Here is a 23488-nt window from a genome sequence, read left to right on the forward strand (position 1 = left end):
ATCTAGAGGGTTGTCTAGGTGACTGTAAGGAAGGCTTTCACCTAGAGCGCCATCTAGAGGGTTGTCTAGGTGACTGTAAGGAAGGCTTTCACCTAGAGCGCCATCTAGAGGTTGTCTAGGTGACTGTAAGGAAGGCTTTCACCTAGAGCGCCATCTAGAGGTTGTCTATAGGTGAAAGCCTATAAAATAGCTTGAGCGAGTTCTGGTTGTCCGAATTAGAACCCGCTGCAGTTCTCTTTCTCATGGATTAAAGTTCTCGGTTTAAACATTATGTTATAATTTAGCTATTGAAAAAATAGCAGATCTACAAGCTCATAGCGCGCCACCGAGTGGCGCGCTATGAGCTTGTAGGCGCGTGTAGCGCATGTAGCGCGTGTGGCGCGCTAAACTATTTTTTGAAAAATCGAAGAACGACTGACACAGAAACATTGAGCTTTTTCAGAAAACTGTCATTTTCAAACAGAAAACATTTTTTAGAATCTGATCTCAGGTCAGAATGTGTGTAATAATAAAGGTCCTCTCGTGTCTCTCCAGGTGAGCTGCGACGTCCCGCACTGCGTGGAGCGGAAGGGCGACAAGTACTGCGACCTGCAGTGCAACAACCACGCGTGCGAGTGGGACGGCGGCGACTGCTCGCTGAACTTCAACCAGCCGTGGCAGAACTGCTCGGCATCGCTGCAGTGCTGGCGCTACTTCAACGACGGCCAGTGCGACGCGCAGTGCGACAACGCCGGCTGCCTGTACGACGGCTTCGACTGCCAGAGCCTGGAAGGGCAGTGCAAGTGAGTGACAAACAAACAAACAAAGGAGTGACAACAAACGCCTAAAACGGAAAAGAATCAATGAAATGCCCGGCAGGTTGATCATCATCATCATCGCTTTTTGATTTTGGTGTTTTTGTAAGCATTATGTTATACTTTAGCTATTGAAAAATAGCAGACCTACAAGCTCATACGAGCTTGTAGGTCTGCTATTTTTGACGAATCGTGAAAATGTGGCGCAAATCTTTGAATGTATATTATTTCAGAGCGAACATTTTTAACTAAAATCTTTGCTTCTGGATACAGATAATGTCCGGGGTCCTTGGCATGAAATTGTTTGAGAATCACTGACATAGAAACATGGGGTTTTTCAGAATACTGTCAAGAAGGCATTTGTAGGCCCAGGCCGTGGCGTAACGGTCTGGGCACCTGACTGGTAATCCAGTCGCAGTGTGCCGCGGGTTCGACTCCCGAGCCCGACACGGCCTTTACTGCATGTCATCCCCCCATCTCTCTCCCGTTTCCTGTCAGCCTACTGTCTGTCCCTTCAAAAATCAATAAAAGGCGTAAGCCGCAAAAAAATATCTTAAAAAAAAAAAAAAAAGGCATTTGTAGAATCACCCCGCCCCCCCCCCCACCCCCCCCCCCCCCCAAAAAAAAATAATAATAAAATAAATAAAACGGGGACGCCAGATTAATCATCATAATTATTTGCCCACGGTCGAGATCATAGATTTCACAACGCCACGCCACACTTCCCGGTCCTTCATTGCCATCCCCAGTCCCTGCTTACTGATGCATGTGTCCCTATAGCGATGACATCAGGGAGTTTTCTACCTCTGGTCTGCTTTGAGGCAGGACTCCAGAGAAGAAGGGAAGATATAACCTCATTGTCCGCTCTGTATCTGTTTTTTGGGCCCAATGACAGCGCCACAACAGGCCATTATATGAACTTTCAGGAAGTCCCGATTTCCTTAGTGGCTTCACGAAATATCTGTCTGACTGCCCCCCTGGTCTAAACGCTCATTTCCCCTCCCTCCCTCCCCCCCCCTCCCCCCCCCCCCCCCCCCCCCCCTAGCCCGCTGTACGACCAGTACTGTAAGGACCACTACGCCGACGGCCACTGCGACCAGGGCTGCAACAACGCCGAGTGCGAGTGGGACGGGCTGGACTGCGCCGACGCCGTGCCCACCAAGCTGGCGCTGGGCCGGCTGGTTCTGGTGGTCCACATCCTGCCCGAGCAGCTCCGCAACAACTCCCTGGGCTTCCTGCGCGAGCTGAGCCGCGTGCTGCACACCAACGTGGTGTTCCGGAAGGACGCCCAGGTAATTAACAACACACGTGGTTTTCAACCCTTTTCATATCGGGGCCCATTATTTATTTGGGTATTTGAGCCACGGACCACCATGTGACCAGATTTGACTAAGAGGAGAAAAACTTTTTATTATTTTTTTCGACCCAAAATGAGTTAATAGCACAGGCAGACTCTTCACATAATAGAGCATGTCTGAAATAAATGTCAGAGCTGAAATCGACATGTAAATATGAAATAAATGCCCAAACATGTAGCTATAGGTGTAATGTTAGAGACCACAGAAGTGAACCTTTCAAGCCTGTTTTCTCAACTCGCTGTTTCTCTGCAAGACATTACTCATAAGCCATATCTCCAAAACTGGTGGGTCAAACTGAACAACCGATAATGTCAATTTGAAGCTATGATTCCCTGCTTTCATATGACATGAAAAAACTAAAAATCAGTCAAATTTGATGAGGTTTAGCCCCTCAGATCCAAATCTAATCGAATATTTTGTTCGATCTTGTCCACAATTCCATGCTGTATTGATGTTGGTACCATAGGAGAGATAACAGGCAAACATTGAATTGTGTAGACTTCTTAAGTAATGCAGATCAAACAATAATGTAACTCTTGAGAGCGTAAAATAAAACGAAATGGTTCTGCTATTTTTGAAAATTCGTGAAAATGGTCCCAATAGAGATAATTCTGACATGAAAAAGGTTGAGCACCACTGACATAGAAACAGGTTTTTCAGAAGATAATTAGGATTTAGAAGACCTCAGTCCTAAATGTGTTAATGGACCCGGCCTCTCTGCGCTGCACGCAGGGTGACATCATGGTGTAAACTGTTTTAGAATCTGATCTCAGGTCAGAATGTGTTAATGGACCCGGCCTCTCTGCGCTGCACGCAGGGTGACATCATGGTGTATTAGAATCTGATCTCAGGTCAGAATGTGTTAATGGACCCGGCCTCTCACGCAGGGTGACATCATGGTGTACTACGTTTTTAGAATCTGATCTCAGGTCAGAATGTGTTAATGGACCCGGCCTCTCTGCGCTGCACGCAGGGTGACATCATGGTGTAAACTGTTTTAGAATCTGATCTCAGGTCAGAATGTGTTAATGGACCCGGCCTCTCTGCGCTGCACGCAGGGTGACATCATGGTGTATTAGAATCTGATCTCAGGTCAGAATGTGTTAATGGACCCGGCCTCTCACGCAGGGTGACATCATGGTGTACTACGTTTTTAGAATCTGATCTCAGGTCAGAATGTGTTAATGGACCCGGCCACTCTGCGCTGCACGCAGGGTGACATCATGGTGTATTAGAGTATTAGAATCTGATCTCAGGTCAGAATGTGTTAATGGACCCGGCCTCTCTGCGCTGCACGCAGGGTGACATCATGGTGTACTACGTTTTTAGAATCTGATCTCAGGTCAGAATGTGTTAATGGACCCGGCCTCTCTGCGCTGCACGCAGGGTGACATCATGGTGTATTAGAATCTGATCTCAGGTCAGCATGTGTTAATGGACCCGGCCTCTCACGCAGGGTGACATCATGGTGTACCCGTACTACGGCAGCGAGCAGGAGCTGAAGAAGCACAACATCAAGCGCTCGGTGGACGCGTCATGGTCGTCGAGGACGGAGGTCCCCGCCAGCGCGCTGAGCGCCGTGAGGAGGAGCCTGATGGGGGGCGGCGCCGCCCGCGGCCGCCGGGAGCTGGACCAGATGCAGATCAAAGGGTGAGGCGTGGTGACGAGGCATGGCGATTGAAAAGAAGACAATATGGCGTGACAGACTTGTTTGTTGTCAGGCGGAAATGTTTGAAGAAATGAGGGGGGGGGGTGGGTTCCAATGGATAATGGATTTAATGTGGTTATTATTTACTCACTTTTTATTGTTTTATTATTATTAGTATTATTATTTTCTGGGCATGTCATTATAGGCAAACATTTTAAGTTTATTTGGGGGCAAAGGAAAAAGGCTAAAATATATATAAATAAAAATCAGGCAAAGAAAGAAATGTAAATGTACGGAGGAGATACAAGGTTTCCTGCCCGAAAGCAATGATATCTCAAGTACGCCTCTGGCTTCACGTCTCTAAATATGATGAGTGTCTCTCCATCCCTCTCCTCTCTGCAGGTCCATAGTGTATCTGGAGATCGACAACCGCCAGTGCTTCCAGCAGTCCTCGGAGTGTTTCCAGAGTGCCACCGACGTAGCGGCCTTCCTCGGGGCGCTGGCCTCCAGCGGCAAGCTCAACGTTCCCTACATCATCGAGGCCGTTCACAGTGAGTACATTTCAAGCTCAACGTTCCCTACATCATCGAGGCCGTTCACAGTGAGTACATTTCAAGCTCAACGTTCCCTACATCATCGAGGCCGTTCACAGTGAGTACATTTCAAGCTCAACGTTCCCTACATCATCGAGGCCGTTCACAGTGAGTACATTTCAAGCTCAACGTTCCCTATACATCATCCAGGCCGTTCACAGTGAGTACATTTCATGTTCACCGAAGGCTCAGTGAGAGGGCTATGTCATTTTTCGCACGCACACACACGCGCGCGCGCGCACACACACACACACACACACACACACACACACACACACACACACACACACACACACACACACACACACACACACACACACACAGAGAGAGAGAGAGACACGTGCTCTCACTCAAACTGAAGGCATCCCCTGCCCTGTGGTCAGGTGCTAACCTTAGTGCTCTTTGATTTGTGTATTTGCTATTCAGCAGTGAACAAATGCAATTGTGAATCTCCCGGCCTAAACAATCAATCCTCCTTTCTGGGTGTAAATCCATTGGCTCCAGGCGCCAAAATGGTTAATTGCCGCAAATCAACTTGTCCAAACCCCACCCCAACCCCCGCAAACTTGCACGCTATACCCCTTTTCTCTCTCTCAATATCTCTCTCTCTCTCTCTCTCTCTCTCTCTCTCTCTCTCTCTCTCTCTCTCTCCCTCTCTCTCATATACGTGTTGAAACACACTCACGCACACACACACACACACACACACTCATTCGCATAGACACGCGCGCGCACACTTCATCCCACAGTGCGAGCCGCTGCTGCAACCTTCACCTCGCTGAATGTAATACCAGGACTTAATGCATCTCCAAGGGTTTAGGTTGGGGGAGTTTATCATTTCAAAATCGTTAGTGGAGAAAAAAAGAGAGAAGGGGAAAAATTGATCGGGAGTGTGCTAGAAGTTGGGAGTCTTTGTTATCTCGAAAATCCTAATAAATCCTTCGTCTTTACAGCTTAAAGCGCGTGCAGTAATTTGAAGTTCATTAATCCCCCCCTTCTCTTCTCTTTTTTTCTTCCTTAAAGAAGAAATGGTAAAGTTGTCTCTTGGTACCCTGGGTTGAGAAGGAAGAGAGGAGGTGGTGTTAGTTTTTTTTTTTCTCTCTCTCTATTCTTTTCCCTTTTTTTTTTTTATCACGCCCCATCCTTTTTTCTTTTCTTTTTTTGATGAGAAGCGGTTAGCAATTCTGATTATTACCGAATAGTCGAAGCTGGCTTTGCGAGCGGCGAGGATCCTCATTCAGTTCGTGGCATCGGCTGGTGGTGGTGGACTTAAACCGGGGAGGGTGGTGGGGGGGGTTGTTCGTGGAACAGTGGAAAGCGAAAAGGGGGAGCCCCGGGAACCGGCTCTCTTCCTCTATAGACTTGCCCCGGGCGTCCCGCTCGCGCCGCGGTCCACGACTCCACGTCCGTCCGTCCGTCCGTCCGCACGTCGTCCTGACAAAATGTCTTCCCTCTCCCCGCCAGGCGAGGTGGGACCGCCGCCGCCCCCGGAGCCCTACGCCATCTACGTGGTGCTGGCCGGGCTGGCCCTGCTGGCCTTCGTCGGGGTGGCCATGGTGGCGTCCCGAAAGCGGCGCCACGAGCACGGGCGGTTGTGGCTCCCCGAGGGCTTCAAGTCCAGCGAGAGCAGCAAGAAGAAGAGGCGCGAGCCCGTCGGAGAGGACTCCGTCGGCTTAAAGTAAGTTGCATATTTTAAACGGCGCTCCGCAGTCGCCGGGGGGTGTCTTTTTTTTTTTTTTTTGCGGGTTCTGCGAGAAAGGGATAGTTTTCGGAGCAACCAAAACGGCTGCAGCAGTTGATCGGAGATTTGGGAAAGGGGTTTCCTTGGGTTCATTAAGGATAAAGATACGGAAGGTTTAGGTGCGCAATGATTGACTTGCCAGGACAGAGGAGAGAGAGGTGGGGTGGGACCAGGTGGGGGCTGGGTGGAGGGGGAAGGGGGGGGGATCAATCAATGTTACAGTTTTTCGGCGTTCCTGCGGCACTAAAGAGTGACGGGCTCATCTGAGAGGGGGAACATTGGAGGAGTATTTAGGATGCTGAACGGGATTTCTCCCTGACCACAGGCCTCTGAAGAACACCTCTGACATCTCCTTAATGGACGACACCCACAACGAGTGGGGAGAAGACCAACCTTCTGACGCCAAACGCTTCAGGGTAAGACGATCACTGGAATATATGTTTTATTTTTATTTTTTGATAAACGTTTTTGATTCACTCAATTTTTACCTATTTTGTGTGTCGTTTTAAGTGAAACTCATGGACAGAAGATTTTCCTTTTCCCTCAGTTTTATGGAATGATTCATTTCATCATGGATGTAAAAATACATTTATTTTTGTTACGTTTTATTTATGAGGGATTTTAGTTTTAGTGTTCATCATCTCTCAGTCCAGCGTTGCGTCATCTCTCGGTCAAGCTCATAGTGCGTCACCGAGTGCCGCGCTGCGAGCTTGTAGATCTGCAATTTCTGAAAAATCGTTAAAATGAGGCACAGATATTTGAATATGTATTCTTTCACAACAAACCTTTTAAACTCATATCTTTGCTTCTGGGGGGGGGGGGGGGGGGGTCCCTGGAACAACATCTTTTCAGATGGGGGTCCGCCAGGACAAATACAGATAATTCTGTGGTTCCTTGACATGAGAAGGTTTGAGCACCACTGATACGTTATCTTCATTTTAATTAATCATAATTGTTTTGAGAAAACTGTCAGGATTTGCAAGACACTTTCTAGAATCTGTTCTCAGGTCTTAACCCATTTAGACCTGAGGCTGATTAAAAAAAAAAAAAAAAAGTGCTTCTAAATCCTAACAGTTTTCAGAAAAACCCGTGTTTCTATGTCAGTGGTGCTCAACATTTTTCATGTCAATTAAGGACCCCCAGAAGCAAAGATATGTTAAAAACGATCGCTCAGAAAGAATGTATATTCTGAGATTTGCGCCACATTTTCACAATCTTTCCCAGAAAATAGCATGCTATTTTTCAACAGCTCAAAGTAAAGTAAGTAAATAACAGTGATGCTTAAAACACCAAAAGGGGGGTTCCTTCCCTCCCGTCCTGAATGGGTCATAATGGGCTATAGTTTAGTAGCTAACGTCTCTCTCTCTCCTCCAGCAGTTTGAGGAGCAGGCCATCCTGGAGCTGGACGGCCAGACCGACCACAGGCAGTGGACGCAGCAGCATCTGGACGCCGCCGACCTGCGCGTCCCCTCCATCGCCCCCACCCCCCCGCAGGGCGACATAGACTGCAGCGACTGCATGGACGTCAACGTCCGTGGGCCAGGTGGGTCCTCCCTCCTCCTCCCTCCTCCTCCTCCTCCTCCTCCTCCTCCTCCCTCCTCCTCCTCCTCCTCCTCCTCCTCCTCCTCCTCCTCCTCCTCCCTCCTCCTCCTCCTCCTCCCTCCTCCTGCTCCTCCTCCTCCTCCCTCCTCCTCCTCCTCCTCCCTCCTCCTCCTCTCCCTCCTCCCTCCTCCTCCTCCCCCTCCTCCCTCCTCCCACCTCCTCCTCCTCCTCCCCCCCCTCCTCCCTCCTCCTCCTCCCTCCTCCTCCTCTCCCTCCTCCTCCTCCTCCTCCCTCCTCCATCAGATTAAAAAAATGTTCTTCGATTTAAAAAAAATAGCAGACCTACAAGCTCGTAGCGCGCCACTCGGTGGCGCGCTATGAGCTTGTAGATCTGCTATTCTTCAATAGCTAAAGCATAACATAATGCTAACACCAAAAGGGGTTCCCGCCCAAAATGGGTTATTCTTTATTATTATTATTATTGTGACATTTTGTGTTCAAGAGTGAAATGAGAAATAGAGAAAAGAAGACATTTTTGTGGAAAAATCTGTGGCACCGAAATGTAGCCCCAGGTGATGAAATGTAACGTTACAGAGATGAATTCAAAGTGTTTTGTTGAATGTACTGTGTTTTTGCGGGGGAAATGTTTAGTGCATCAACCTACAATATAACACAGAAAGATTACGAAAATAAATAATTAAATAAGAAAAATTAATAAGAAAAATATAAAATTCTAATAATTAATAATAGTACGGAATTAATTAACTAATATTTTATTTAAGGCTGTCAAAAATAACGCGTTAATGGCATTAATCAACTGCGTTAATTAATTAACGCATGTTAGTGTTCCCCCTAACATGCGCCCGTGCGCGCGGCTCAGGAACGTTCAGAGCATAACAAATCTGTCACTGTGTAGCACACAGTCATGATTGAACAACACCAGAGAGATAGCTTGTGTATTGTAGTTTGGTTGCAAAGTGGTTTGATTCTGTAACTCTGTTGCGTTACTTTGTCTGCCTAGCAAAGCCCCATTAGGCTACACTGCACACACACACACACACACACACACACACACACACAGTCACACACACACACACACACACACACACACACACACACACTACTAGTGTTAGCTATCAGCGCGCTGCAAGAATCACTCGGGTCCGTCGCAACTTGTGGATATTTTGCATTAATGTTTGTCCGGCTGGTTTCGTTTTGTCCTACGCGATTACGTGAATCAGCATGGCTGCGCCTGCAGTAGGCTATTACCAAAACAAACACATGGTACTTTTGTGTCGCACATGGAAAGCAACTGAAAACGACCATGGATATATTAAAGACAGTTCCCCTATGCTGCTGTGCACAGCGGAGATAATGCACAACTCCAGTTACGAACCAAAACGCTGACTGAAGCTGATTCACGACTAACTATCTCCAGACTAGTCCTGCAGTCCCGCAATGAAGGAGAGACAATCTCGCCTCTCACTACAGTCCACTACAATGCCATTCTAGCCTTAAAACCTACATTTATATGTTATTCAATAATTACTTTAGCGCAAAATATAGGCTTTTCTAAACCAAGCCCTGTTTCCAAAAATGCTTATGTGCCATTATTGTATTTTGTGAATTTCAATTAACTATAGTCTACAGTTTAACCCATTGCTTCTCAGCTATTTTAATTTCAAGGACCCCCAAATTAAATTGATAGAAAGTAGCCTAGGCCATTTTATTATGATTTTCATCTCTGGACTGGGACCCCAGTCTCCATTCATCCATCCATCCATCTTCAACCGCTTATCCCTAGTCGGGTCGCGGGGGCAACAGCTCCACCAGAGTGTTCCAGACTTCCCTCTCCAGAGCAACATTAGTGACTTCCTCCTGGGGGACCGCAGTCTACATGGCCAAAAGCCAGTGTTGATTTAACTCAAAGTGTAGGCTAGGCCTACAAATGCTCACATCACATCATGTCTATACTAAATGCATTAGAAAACAAAAAACATTCAAAAACGAATGTATATCCGCTTTCTGTCATTTATATTTCATTTATACATTTATATTTCCACAACAATAAACAGGAAAACATGGCATATTTTGGACATAGTTCGAATGGTGATTAATCATGATTAAATTAATTTTGAAGCTGTGATTAATCTGATTAAAATTTTAAATAATTTGACAGCCCTAATTTTATTATACTCCATGTAGCTTTGGCATTGTCCATTTTAGAGTGAGAGAGTCCAAATTATTTCGGCGCAAATCTTTTATTAACAAAAAAGAAAAACTCAGGATCTTACTGATGGTATGTATATGTCTCTATGTTGAGAAGATTGATTGATTCAATTCTAGTTTAGTGTGTGCGCGTATGTGTGTGTGCGTGCGCATGTGTGCGTGCGTGCGTGCGTGCGCGTACGTGGGAGTAGCTAAATCCCCATGTCTTCAGGGTAAGGGGATCTTCTTCAAAGCAGCTGGCTGGAAGCCAAGCACCTGAGGGGAAAACGCTGATTCCTGCTCGGATGAATCATTTGACCAGTAATAGGTCTCTGTTTTTCCTGCCCTGTACGCCATATTAATAACGCATAACGCATTAAAAAAAAACACGACTAGTACTAAGTGACAAATCCCCCGAAGAACATCTTAAGAAAAAATCAGTAACCAGGTAAAACAAACCAGAGAGCACACGTTCTCTCCCCGCGCGGCGAATTGATGTGCCTCCAATCGACCAGAGTCTGCCAGATCTGGGGTTTGCTATCCTTTTGAAGAGGAGAAAAACCCTCATCCAAGTACACTGACTGACTGGCTGACTGACTGACTGACTGGCTGACTGACTGACTGACTGACTGGCTGGCTGACTGACTGACTGGCTGGCTGGCTGGCTGACTGACTGACTGACTGACTGACTGACTGACTGACTGACTGACTGACTGACTGGCTGACTGGCTGACTGACTGACTGGCTGGCTGGCTGGCTGGCTGGCTGACTGGCTGACTGGCTGACTGACTGACTGACTGACTGACTGGCTGACTGGCTGACTGACTGACTGACTGACTGACTGACTGGCTGGCTGGCTGACTGACTGACTGACTGACTGACTGACTGACTGACTGACTGACTGACTGACTGACTGACTGACTGACTGAACCGACTCTCACAGATAGGTGATAATGCTGGGGTTTTCCAGCTTGCCAGCTTTAGCCAGCCCTCCCTGGCCTCTATCCCCCCTAGCCCATTTAGTACGGGAACCCCTTTTGGTGTTCTAAGCATTATGTTATACTTTAGCTATTGAGAAATAGCAGATCTACAAGCTCATAGTTTTTCAAAAATAGCAGATCTACAAGCTCATAGTTTTTCAAAAATAGCAGATCTACAAGCTCGTAGTGCGGCACTTGGTGTCTCGCTACGAGCTTGTAGATCTGCTATTTTTGAAAAACCCAGTGAAAGATTGTGGTGCAAATCTTTGAATATATATATATTCTTTGAGTTTGTAACTCAAATCTTTGCTTCTGGGGGGGAAGGGGTCCCTGCGTGGAACAACATATTTTCAGATGGGGGTCGGCGGCCAATTACATTATATTTTTTGGAGGTCCTTGACATGAAAATGTTTGAAAACGACTGACACAGAAACACAGGGTTTTTTCAGAAAACTGTCAGGATTTAGACGGTATTGGTAGAATCGTCCTCAGGGTCCGAATGGGCTAGCTTCGCTCCCCTTCTGAAGCTTCCCCCTGCGCCGCGCGCTTGATCAGAATCCGTTATCGAAGGCAGAGAAAGCCGCGGTGATTCCACCCAGGCAAAAAGCATCAAATCCACATTCGATTTGTTTGTTGCTTGGTTTTGATCTCGCCGGCTCTTTGAAGTGCAGGCTCCTATAATCACGCTCGCTCTAGTCGGGGGGGGGGGGTGGTGGCGTGCTGTTCCGACCCCTGCAATCCTCCTCCACCAACCCAATGAATGCCAGGCCTCGGGTTTCTACAGTCTACTCTACAGTAGTTGTTATCGAACCTTTTCAATGTCACGCACCCCCAAAATGTATTTGTATTTTGCCACGGACGCCCGTCTGAAAAGATGTTGTGCCAAGATTTGTGTTACAAATATTATTAAAAGAATAATTCAAATATTTTCTCAAATTGTCACAATGTTATTGTGTATAATCAGGATGTATTATTAATCAGGATGAAGTAGTTAAACTGATACTGATGCTATATTAACCCTAGAACGCTAAAATTAACTTTTGTCAAACCTTTAATTGTCACTAAACCCTTTACCCAATGTAATATTTATCATCAAAATATATTGAAGCACAGTAATACATGGCAACTTGAGGTCCTTTAATATTTCATCATGACGTTTCACAAAACAAAAACATCCTAGAAAAAGATAATGGAGCTGGAACATCTCCTTTGGTCCACCAAATGTTACTCTATCACTAAACACGAGTGAAATTCACCCGAACACCTGCCTGTAGAAAGAAACAAACCTACCCTCTATGATGTCACTGAGCATCAGGAAGGTACTGAAAGACCCGCCCACCTCAGACAACATTAGCATCATTATTAAAATTACAAAAACAACAATAATTGTCTGGGTGATTTTCACCCAAGTTTAGTGTTCTAGGCTAGGGTTAAGTAACTTAGCTGGGGACCCCCTGGAACTGACTCTAGGACCCCTGGGGGTCCGCGGATCCATCCATCCATCCATCCATCCATCCATCTTCAACCACTTATCCGCTTATCCGTAGTCGGGTCGCAGGGGGCAACAGCTCCAGACTTCCCTCTCCAGAGCAACATTACTGACTTCCTCCTGGGGGATCCCGAGACGTTCCAAGGCCAGTGAGTCGATGTATTTCCTCTAACTGCGCCTTGGTCTGCCCCGGGGGTCTCCTCCCAGTGGGACGTGATCCTTGGTCTGCCCCGGGGTCTCCTGCCAGTGGGACGTGATCCTTGGTCTGCCCCGGGGTCTCCTCCCAGTGGGACGTGATCCTTGGTCTGCCCCGGGGTCTCCTCCCAGTGGGACGTGATCCTTGGTCTGCCCCGGGGGTCTCCTCCCAGTGGGACGTGATCCTTGGTCTGCCCCGGGGTCTCCTGCCAGTGGGACGTGCCTCGTGGTCCGCGGACCCCACCATGAGAAACCACTGTCCTTATTCCTTCTCATCTTGTCATACTTACAATTTACAATTTAGGCATTTAGCAGACGCTCTTAATCCAGAGCGATTTACATTATTGATTCAATCCGTCCATTCCGTCAATTGTCGTTCAAGGGTTAAGCAAGAACAAAAAGCATGGCAATACATCATATACATAAAAAGTAGTTATCATGAAACATGCGTAAGCTAAGAACGTAACAGTGGAATATAACTATATAATGAAACTATATGTATAATATACTATACTATACCATATACAGATATACTATAAAGTGCTATGACTAAATAAACAGCAATTCTAGTGCGGTCTGTATAAAATGCTATCTAAGTCTACATAAAGTGCTATCTAAGGGGCTAGGGCGAGTGCTATACGGGCCATGATGGAGTCTGAAAAGGTGGGTTTTCAGACTACAGCGGAATATAGGGACTGGGAGTGAGGCTGCAGTTCTGATTCACTCCTTCATTCTTCTCCCCTGAACTTAATCTGAGTCTCTCTCTCCCCCCTCCTCCCCCCCCCCCCCCCCCTCCTCCTCTCCATGCCTCCATACAGACGGGTTCACGCCGCTGATGATTGCGTCGTGCAGCGGCGGAGGCTTGGAGACGGGCAACAGCGAGGAAGAGGAGGACGCCTCGGCCAACGTCATCAACGACTTCATCTACCAGGGCGCCAACCTCCACAACCAGACGGACCGCACGGGCGAGACCGCCCTGCACCTGGCCGCCCGCTACGCCCGCTCTGACGCCGCCAAGCGCCTGCTGGAGGCCAGCGCCGACGCCAACGTCCAGGACAACATGGGCAGGACGCCTCTGCACGCCGCCGTGGCGGCCGATGCCCAGGGCGTGTTCCAGGTGGGAGCCAAAGGCCAATTAGCATACACACATACACTACAGAGTAGACATACTAGGGCACTAAGCAACTAGTCGACCATTCAACTAGTCGACTAGTAAATACACTAGTCGACCTTGTTGGTACTAGTTGATAAGAAGAAAATAAAAATAAATCCCCGATTTTGTAGGCCTCAAGATCAGGTAGATTATAGTTATAGTCACCAATGTACACAGTTTTTAAATGTTTTTTTTAATCTTTTTACATAATAGGTAGTTAAACAACTACTAGTAAACAACTAGTAAACTAGGCAACTAGTAAACTAGGCAACTAGTCAACTAGTAAACTAGGCAACTAGGCAATTAGTAAAAATGACTAGAATTGAATGCCCTAACACATACACACATGTAGGGTTGTAACAGTTAATGAAACAGAATTTAATCCATTTTGAACGCTCTTTACATTTTGTGTGCTGGTTTAAAAGAATATTGAACCACTGAAGAGTAGTAAAAAGCGCTTCGGACAAAACCTCTAAACCCCAGAAACTGTAATTTGGCCGCCGACCCCCATCTGAAAATATGTTGTTCCAGCCAGGGACCCCACCAGAAGTAAAGATTTGAGTAAAAACGTTCGTTCTGAAAGAATTTATATTCAAAGATTTGCGCCACATTTTCATGATTTTTTCAATAACTAAAGTATATAACATGATGCCAAAAGGGGTTCCCGTCCTGAATGTGTTAATCATCACGTACTGTAACATGTCATATAGTGGAGACTGGCGAGGCACACTGGTTCAGTACACGTACTGTAACATGTCATATAGTGGAGACTGGCGAGGCACACTGGTTCAGTACACGTACTGTAACATGTCATATAGTGGAGACTGGCGAGGCACACTGGTTCAGTACAAAACACTTAAGACTTAAATGATAATATTAGCATTATTAGAGCACCGAAGTCTGACGTCAATCCTCATATAAGAACTGTGTTTGAAAAAATAAACGAATCATTCCGGGCGTTTCACTCGTATGGATTTGAAGAATCAACTGACTGCGAGAAAACGCTAATGTTACTGCTGCCGAATTAGTTACATTTAGGGGAACCCCTTTTGGTGTTAGCATTGTGCTATGCTTTAGCTATTGAAAAATAGCAGATCTACAAGCTCATAGCGCGCCACCGAGTGGCGCGCTACGAGCTTGTAGGTCTGCTATTTTTTAAAACATCGAAGAAAGACTGACATAGAAACATAGCTGTTTCAGAAAACTGTCAGGATGTAGAAGACATTTTTAGAATCTGATCTCAAGTCAGAATGGGTTAAGATGACACAATGTTATTCTAAAAAACGTCTGCGAACCACGTCATGAGATGAAAAAAAAGAAAAACGTGTTTTCATAGCGATAAATCGAAACGTAAACCCGCACTACGTTCGTTCCATTCCATCGTAGTCTGATGGATCGATCGATATGCTTTGGAGAAGTCGACAACATGGTCCCATTTTGGCCTCACGAACAATGACCTGGTTGGTCTCTTCTAGATCCTGATCAGGAACCGCGCCACAGACCTGGACGCCCGCATGCACGACGGGACCACGCCTCTGATCCTGGCCGCCAGGCTGGCGGTGGAGGGCATGGTGGAGGAGCTCATCAACTGCCATGCCGACGTCAATGCCATCGACGACTTTGGTAAAGATTCGTGTGCAACTTTCGCATGATTTACTGTCGGTTTTTGACGGTGATTTTAGTGACTTCCAATGGAAGTTGGAAGTTGTAGTCATATTTAAGTCATCTGAAATGTTTTATTGTTGGTCTAATTTTAGTCGACTGAATCTACAGTTGATTTGGTCGACTAACATGTCTTTTGGCGGGTCTTGATGGCATCGCTTGTTACGCTTGGCCGATCTACAAGCTCATAACGCGTCGCAGAGCTTGTGAGCTTGTAGATCGGCTATTTTCAGCATGCAGCCAAGCATCAAACTTTTGTTCTACTGGATCTCTTCTCAACTAGTCCCTCCCTAACATTTTAGTCTAGTTTTAATTTGTTGACGAAATTGTCAATTTATTTAGTATTAGTTTTAGTCATCATAGCTTAGTTTTTATTTCGTTTTTATTTCGTTTTCCTCAGTGAAACTGAATAAAGTTAGGTGACAAATCATTTGTCGTCATAGCTTTAGTCATCAAAATCAACTACTCGTAGTAGTCATAGTAATAAATAAAGAGCAATAGTAAAATGTATCCAATCTTTAACCACTTGCAACCTGGTGTGTCCCTATTTTGTTCCTTTGCTTTAATAATTAGTTTGCTTTTTTTCTTTAAAGCAACTTTCAGTAACGTAAAAGAGCATATACTGTAAATCTTGTATTGTATTGTTACATTTTATGTAACAACTGATCTATAAATGCCTGTCTCTGTACGTCTCTACGTATCATCATACTATAATTGAGTCAATGTCTGAATGTGTGAATGTCTGTGTGTCTGTCAAACACAGCCGTAGCTCCTCACTGCCTGCACCAATCACTCCCACTTTTCACACAGGCATTGACCATAATAATATGGAGGTCTTAACGAAGCCATTCTTCCAATTTAACAAATTATAAATGAATAATGAATTTATTAGTGAATAAAAAATGTGAAAACGCACCCAGGCCGCAGTACCCCCTGCGGCCACAAGGGGGGGGACAATATCTCACAACGGTAAGGGCTAGTAATGTATCTGTAATTCATGTAACTCGAGAACCGTCCGTCCCACCGACTCCCCCCCCCACAGGGAGTGCATTGCAAGGTGTTGAGTCGGTCGGACCCACGGTTGTCCAGAACCGCCAAACAAAACCTCACCTCTATGTCTCCATAAATGCAGCTGGCCCGTTCACAACACTCCATATTTGGGCATGCCTGACACAGACCTCCATATATAGGAATAAAGGGACACAGAGAGAATCAGATAAAGAAATCTCCATATATGGGCATAAAAGGGAGACATAATAACTGGGTGGGCATGCATTACCGTCTTTCAAAATGGCAGATCTACAAGCTCACGATAAATCGCTATGTGACGCGGTGTGAGCTTGTACATCAGCCAATTTCCCCTCGTGCCACCGTCGTAAGACCGTGTATCAAATAGCGTTTGAGTGCTTAACCCCCTATTGGTGTTAGCATTACGTTATGCTTTAGCTATTGAAAAATAGCAGATCTACAAGCTCATAGCGCGCCACCGAGTGGCGCGCTACGAGCTTGTAGGTCTGCTATTTTTTTTTAAATCAAGAACCACTGACAGAAACATAGCTTTTTCAGAAAACTGTCAGGATGTAGAAGACATTTTTAGAATCTGATCTCAGGTCAAAATTACAATTTACAATTTAGGCATTTAGCAGACGCTCTTAATCCAGAGCGACTTACATTTAAGCAAGAACAAAAGCATGGGAATACATCACATAAAATAATTTATCATGAAACATGCGTAAGCTAAGAAAGTAACAGTGGAATATCTATATAATGAAACTATACATACACTATACATATAAACTATACATATTTACTACTATGCTATACATATGTACTATGGCGTGCTATGACTATATAGTACAATACAATTATAGTGCTGTCTACATAACATGCTATAAGTCTGTGTCAAATGCTATCTAAGCCAACAGAAATGCTATCTAAGGGGTTAGGGTAAGTGCTATGGGCCATGATGGAGTCTGAAAAGGTGGGTTTTCAGGCTACGGCGGAAGATTGGGAGTGATGCTGCAGTTCTGACTACAATGGGAAGTGCATTCCACAGTTTTGGAGCCAGAAGGGAGAAGAGTTTGGGACGTGTGGAGCGTTGTCCCGGCGTTTTTAGTGAGGGTACTTCCAGTTTCCCTGCGTTAGCTGATCTGAGTGCGCGGGAGGGTTTGTAGGGTTCAATCATACTTGCAAGATATGGGGGAGCCATACCTTTGGTTGCTTTGAATGCCAGCATCAGAGTTTTGTATTCTGTGCGGGCAGCGACCGGGAGCCAGTGGAGGGAGCGGAGCAGGGGTTAGACATGTGAGAATTTTGGCTGGTTGAAGACCAAGCGAGCTGCTGCATTTTGGATCAGCTGGAGAGGCTTAAGTGCACATGCTGGTAGGCCAGTAAGGAGGGAGTTACAATAGTCGAGTTTTGACAAGACTGTTGTCTGGATTAGGAGCTGGGCTGATTCCTGGGTGAGGAACGATCTAATTCGTCGTATGTTATAGAGTGTGAACCTACATGATCGAGTGACAGCTGTGATGTGAGCTTTGAACGAGAGCTGACTGTCCAGGACAACACCAAGATTCCTGGCTGTTGGGACAGACGTTACCAGGGCGTTGTCTACGGAAATAGTTAGCTCCCGCATAGGGCAGGACTTAGCTGGGAAGAAGAGAAGCTCAGTCTTGTCTGGGTTCAGCTTGAGGTGGTTGGAGGACATCCACTGTGAGATGTCAGCCAGGCATGCAGTGATGCGCTCTTCCACCTGAGTGGTTAAACAGTCTTGTATAGATATGGAATTATGTCTAACCTGTGATTGTTTTGTTTTTCTGCCTCACCAGGTAAATCAGCACTACACTGGGCCGCAGCTGTGAACAACGTGGAAGCAGTTATAGTGCTACTGAAGAATGGCGCCAATAAGGACATGCAAAACAACAAGGTGCGTAATAAGGAAACGTCTCTGTCGTCACTTAGCAAAAGAATAGCAACATCTTCTGTGTGTGTGTGTGTGTGTGTGTGTGTGTGTGTGTGTGTGTGTGTGTGTGTGTGTGTGTGTGTGTGCGTGTGCGTGTGCGTGTGCGTGTGCGTGTGCGTGCATCTCTAAATGGGTTGTATCCCTGTCTAATCTGCTTCAGGAGGAAACGCCTCTGTTCCTGGCAGCCAGGGAAGGAAGCCACCAGACGGCCAAGGTCTTGCTGGAGCACTTTGCCAACCGGGAGATCACCGACCACATGGACCGGCTGCCCCGGGACATCGCCCAGGAGCGCATGCACCACGACATTGTGCGCATCCTGGACGAGTACAACTTGGTGCGGAGCCCGCCGATGCACGGCGGCTCGCTGGGCGCCACGCTGTCGCCGCCCCTCTGCTCCCCCAACGGCTACCTCAGCGGCATGAAGCACGTGCCCCATCATCTGCCGCACGGCCACGGCAAGAAGGCACGCAAGCCCAGCGCCAAGGGCATCGGCGGCTGCAAGGATGGCAAAGACATGAAGGCCAAGAAGAAGCACTCGCACGACGGCAAGTCCGGCAGCCTCCTGGACAGCTCGGCCGTCCTGTCGCCGGTCGACTCGCTGGAGTCGCCGCACCACGGCTATGTCTCCGACGTGGCCTCGCCGCCCATGATGACGTCGCCCTTCCAGCAGTCGTCGTCGTCGTCGGTGTCCCTCGGCCACCTGCAGGGCATGTCCGACCCCCACCTGGCCGTCGGCCACATGGTCATCCCCAAGCAGGAGCTGGCGCGCATGCAGTTCGACCCGCTGCCGCCTCGCCTCACGCACCTGCCCGTGTCGTCGGGCGGCGGCGGCGGCGGCCAGTGTGATTGGCTGTCCAGGATGCACAGTCAGTTTAACCCCATGAGAGGGGCGGGGGTGGGGCAGCAGCAGCAGCACGGCCTGATGACGTCCCTCCACAACGGCCACCCTGCCGCCAACCTCTCCCAGATGATGAGCTACCAGGGCATGCAGAACACTAGGCTGGGCTCCCAGCCGCACCTCCTGCAGCAGCAGGCTCAACAGATGCAGCAAATGCAGAACATCCAGCAGCTACAACAACAACAGCAGCAACAACAACAGCAGCAACAGCAAAACATCCAACTGCAGCATCAGAACTCGAACACTGCCGGCGGCCAGAACTTCATCGGCGGCGAGATGAGCTCGCCCGAGCTCCAACAGGGCACGGGCGGCGGTGGCAGCATACCCATCCACACCATCCTGCCCCAGGACACCCAGATCATGCCCTCGTCTCTCAGCCAGTCCATGGCCAGCACTCAGTTCCTGACGCCGCCCTCCCAGCACAGCTACTCGGCCCCCATGGACAGCAACACCCCCAACCACCAGCTCCAAGTGCCTGACCACCCCTTCCTGACGCCGTCGCCCGGCTCCCCCGACCAGTGGTCCAGCTCCTCTCCGCATTCCAACATGTCCGACTGGTCGGAGGGCATCTCCAGCCCGCCCACCAGCATGCAGTCTCAGATCGGACACATACCTGAACAGTTCAAGTAGCCCACTTGGACCTTTATATGCTGAATATTTTTTTATACGAAAAGGACACTCTTGGAAGAAGAAAATAATAGATAAAGGAAAAAGGTAAAAGCTGTAAATTCACTTGACAGAAGGATTTTTTTTTCTCTTCCTTTTTAAATAAACTTTTATACTAACAGCAAGAATGACCTGTGTCTCTTTCATTTTATTTTTTATTTATTAATGTCTTATTTATACTTTTATCACCTGCGTACTGACGTTGGAGGGGTCCATGGTGTTGGTAGGGTCATCCGCAGGGGGAGAAACAAGCTCTTTATGTTCAGTTAGTACCTTTTATCTCTACAGTGAGCAGGGTCAGTATACACACACTGGGTATTTATTTGTTCAGTTAAGTCTTTGCCTTTTTCATATGAATCGTGAACGTCTGTTTATATATTTTGATATTTTTGTATAATCTTGTGTATAAACACAACTTGTATAATGCTTATATAAGTAAGGCATGATTCATGCTTTGTCGTGCGGCGGTGTCGCGTGCCGAAAGATAGCCGATCTACAAGCTCACAACGTGCTGCATCGTTGCGCGTGCCGGTTGAGCTTGCAGGATGGATGGATAAATGGTGGCTGAGTCAGGCTTTTAGAGCAGTGGTTCTCAACCCTTTTCATGTCGAGGCCCATTTGTTCGGCATTTGAGCCACGGGCCACCATTTGAAGACATTTAGCCCCTTTGAACCAAAATGTAAGATTTTTGTCCACAATTCCATGCTGTGTTGATGTTGTGCCATTAGGGGAGATAACAGGAAAGACAATACTTCTACATTCTCTAATTGTATACACTTCTTGTAAATTAAGCAATGCAGATGTTTAACAATAATGTAAGAGAGCTTAAAATGAAACCAAATGACCCGTACGGGTCCATTTGGTTTCATTTTACGCTCTCAAGAGTTAAAGATCAAATAAGGGGTCCATTTGGTAATGGTTACTCTCCATCATTTAGCTGGGGGGATCACCTGGAACCCCCTCAAAGACCGCTGGTTGAAAACTACTGCTTTTAGAGAACTGGTCCGTGGGTCACGTTTGCCTCACACCCACAGTCCACACTGTCCAGAGGACTCACTGAAGAGTCACTTTTCCCATTCCCTCATGTTAGTTCTAGCCTATGGCTGTGTTGTTGTTGTTGTTGTTTTGCTGTGTAAATAAGTTACGCATTTGCCCTTGTAAACAGGATTTTGTTTCAGAAATCTGATGACTTTTATAAGCATGCCATTCTCATAGAGAAGGTCAACGGTCTTCTAAAATGTTACACAGAAGAACATTATCTCACACACTGCCCCTGAGGCATGAGATAGAAATTGTATTAGAAACGTTTGTTTTTTATTTTTTTCCATAAATATAAAACAAAGGAAATATTAAAAGTTTTATAAATGTATATTTATTTGACTTTTCTTTTCTTTCTTTTCTTTTTTTTTTTACATTTTATTGGATTTCTATTTTATTTTTAAGACTAATGTAATTACTGTAAAAGGAAAACTGTTGGCCGAGTTCTCTATTGTTGTCTCTAATGGTTTCTTGTTGAGACGCTTGATGGTATAGTTCTCAAAATCTTATAAAATAAATAGACTAGTAAAATTGTAATATCTACAATTTAATGTTTCTTTCCACATAAATTTAAAGTTTTCCCTCTGTAAAAAAAATGTTTCTTGTTACAATAAAGAGCACCGCAGTGTGTCTTGATTTGAACCTTCTGCTTGTGAATTTTCCTTATATGTGTCATTCTGTAAAAAGCTGTTTCCTGCATGTATTTTCAGATTAATTCTAGAATGTAGACCCTGGATAGCACATGCACAAATTAAAGAACGGACATTATTCAGCAGTGTGACACATTTTTACTCTAGACGCTGGGTGGGCCCTTTTCGATGAAAATCTATTATTTTCAGCAAACGCCACTGCATGTCATTCGATTGAGTATTTAAGGAGAATTCCATACTAAAAGGCTTTCTTACCTTTCTTTGTAGTTGTTACGTCCCCACCAAAGAGGTCCAGGTGTTATTTTGTGCAAAAGCTCCGTATTGGCTATTTCCCCTACCATATAAGCCCTAAATGAATTGCATTGAATTGAATGGGGCTATGGGGTGTGCTAATTCGCTTATTTCCATCGCTCAAAACTATTTAATTTTTTTGTATATATCCTCTCTTCATAATGTAAATAATATCCCAAGCGGCACACTTTACACCCCATAGCCCCATTCAATTCCCATTCCATTCAATTGAGGGCTTATGGTATAGGGGAAATAGCCAATAAGGAGTTTTTGCACAAAAAAACACCTGGACCTCTTTGGTAGGGAGTGGGACGTAACGACTACAAAGAAAGGTAAAAGAAAAAGCCTTCTAGCATGGAATTCTCCTTAAAGCAAAGAGATGAGCCACAGTGTGCATGTGCATTTCTGCTGTTTTCAGCTCATGTGAGTTTGACATTCCAAAGAGATAGCACGTAACAGTAAATCGGAGGTGTTTAATGATGTTCATTGTCACTATATTTATGTGGCAAATTTGTACTGTATGTCACATTTCACAAATCTTTTTTTTTTTTCAGGCCAATTCCTACTGCTAATTTGTTTGTTTTCTACAATTTATGCATATCACCTATGATTGAGGCTTTTAAATATTTCAGACCATTGGATTTAGGGAAGATACTTCTGAATATGGAATTTAGGCTACTTATATTTGCTACATATTGCTAGTTTCACCTCTTCAAAATGCCCCAATCTTAAGCATAATCAAAAATAGCTACCGGTAATCTACATCTCTCTGCGCAACATGCTATGCTATGGAATCGAAACGACCAGTCCCACAACCATGAGTATTGAGCAAAATTTACATTTATTTCAAATATGAAATAAACTATTTGTCTTTGTGTGTGCGACCCACTACCCTTTATTTTGTAATAATTGTAGTAAAAGTATGGAAATTGGAATTAATCGGAAATACTCAAGTAAAGTACATATAGTATACCTTTACCTATACCATTTACTTTCCACCAGTCCAATCCTAATAAAGCAGAAGGAAGCGTGACGTATATATACTAAGGTGACAACAGCTTTGTGTTCATCATCAAAACAGAGCATACAGACCCTGAACCTAAATGGAATACAATTCCATTCAGGTTATTCATATTTTAGTCATCTGAAAAGTCTTACTTTTATTCTGGTTTTAGTCGACTAAATATAAAATCAGTGTAAGAGCCATTTATTTTCTGTTCATTTTTATTTCTATGTTTTTTGATGACGTCATTCCAAGGGCTTGGTCAAGGCCAAGGTTGGCCAGGTTACTTAATGAGACCTGATTGAATGCTCTGTTGTTGTCCTGATGTGAAGGCAAGCAGTTTTTGACTGTGAGACACAGGCTGGTGATTGATATGGTTTTTACATCCTTTTTTGCTTTATTTAATACAATTTCGAACTTTAAGTCAACGCTTGGACATCAGTCTTTTCATCACACGTCATGACTAGACCCTCGGCGTCGGGCGACCAGTAGCCCAAAGTTTAGGACTTTGACGCTACAATCAGTTTTTAGTATTATTTTCCGTCAGTGACAAAAGGTTGACGAAAGTTCTCTCTCTCGCTGCTAGAGAGCATAATATGCAAGTCTACCACAAATTG

The 23488-nt window shown here is 45.7% G+C and overlaps 2 protein-coding genes across 6 annotated transcripts in view; one reads left to right on the top strand and one right to left on the bottom strand.

Annotated features, from left to right (window-relative positions):
* The window catches only part of notch1b (notch receptor 1b), an 85861-nt gene extending 64649 nt beyond the window's left edge, over window positions 1-21212 (top strand). For 3 of the 5 annotated variants that reach the window (XM_083784537.1, XM_083784539.1, XM_083784538.1), the window contains 11 exons: window positions 535-782; window positions 1840-2086; window positions 3609-3802; window positions 4203-4351; window positions 5858-6071; window positions 6460-6550; window positions 7506-7677; window positions 13367-13665; window positions 15177-15324; window positions 18192-18289; window positions 18486-21212. In XM_083784537.1, coding sequence (XP_083640663.1) covers window positions 535-782; window positions 1840-2086; window positions 3609-3802; window positions 4203-4351; window positions 5858-6071; window positions 6460-6550; window positions 7506-7677; window positions 13367-13665; window positions 15177-15324; window positions 18192-18289; window positions 18486-19853 — 3228 coding nt within the window. In that variant the 3' untranslated portion in view covers window positions 19854-21212. The remainder of the gene's footprint in view (window positions 1-534; window positions 783-1839; window positions 2087-3608; window positions 3803-4202; window positions 4352-5857; window positions 6072-6459; window positions 6551-7505; window positions 7678-13366; window positions 13666-15176; window positions 15325-18191; window positions 18290-18485) is intronic. The other 2 variants (XM_083784540.1, XM_083784541.1) reach the window with 2 other exon arrangements.
* The window catches only part of mtmr3 (myotubularin related protein 3), a 401420-nt gene that overhangs the window by 25058 nt on the left and 352874 nt on the right, over window positions 1-23488 (bottom strand). The window lies entirely within an intron of this gene.

This window comes from Protomyctophum parallelum (genome assembly GCF_964188405.1).
Source record: "Protomyctophum parallelum genome assembly, chromosome: 15".
Taxonomy (NCBI): domain Eukaryota; kingdom Metazoa; phylum Chordata; class Actinopteri; order Myctophiformes; family Myctophidae; genus Protomyctophum; species Protomyctophum parallelum.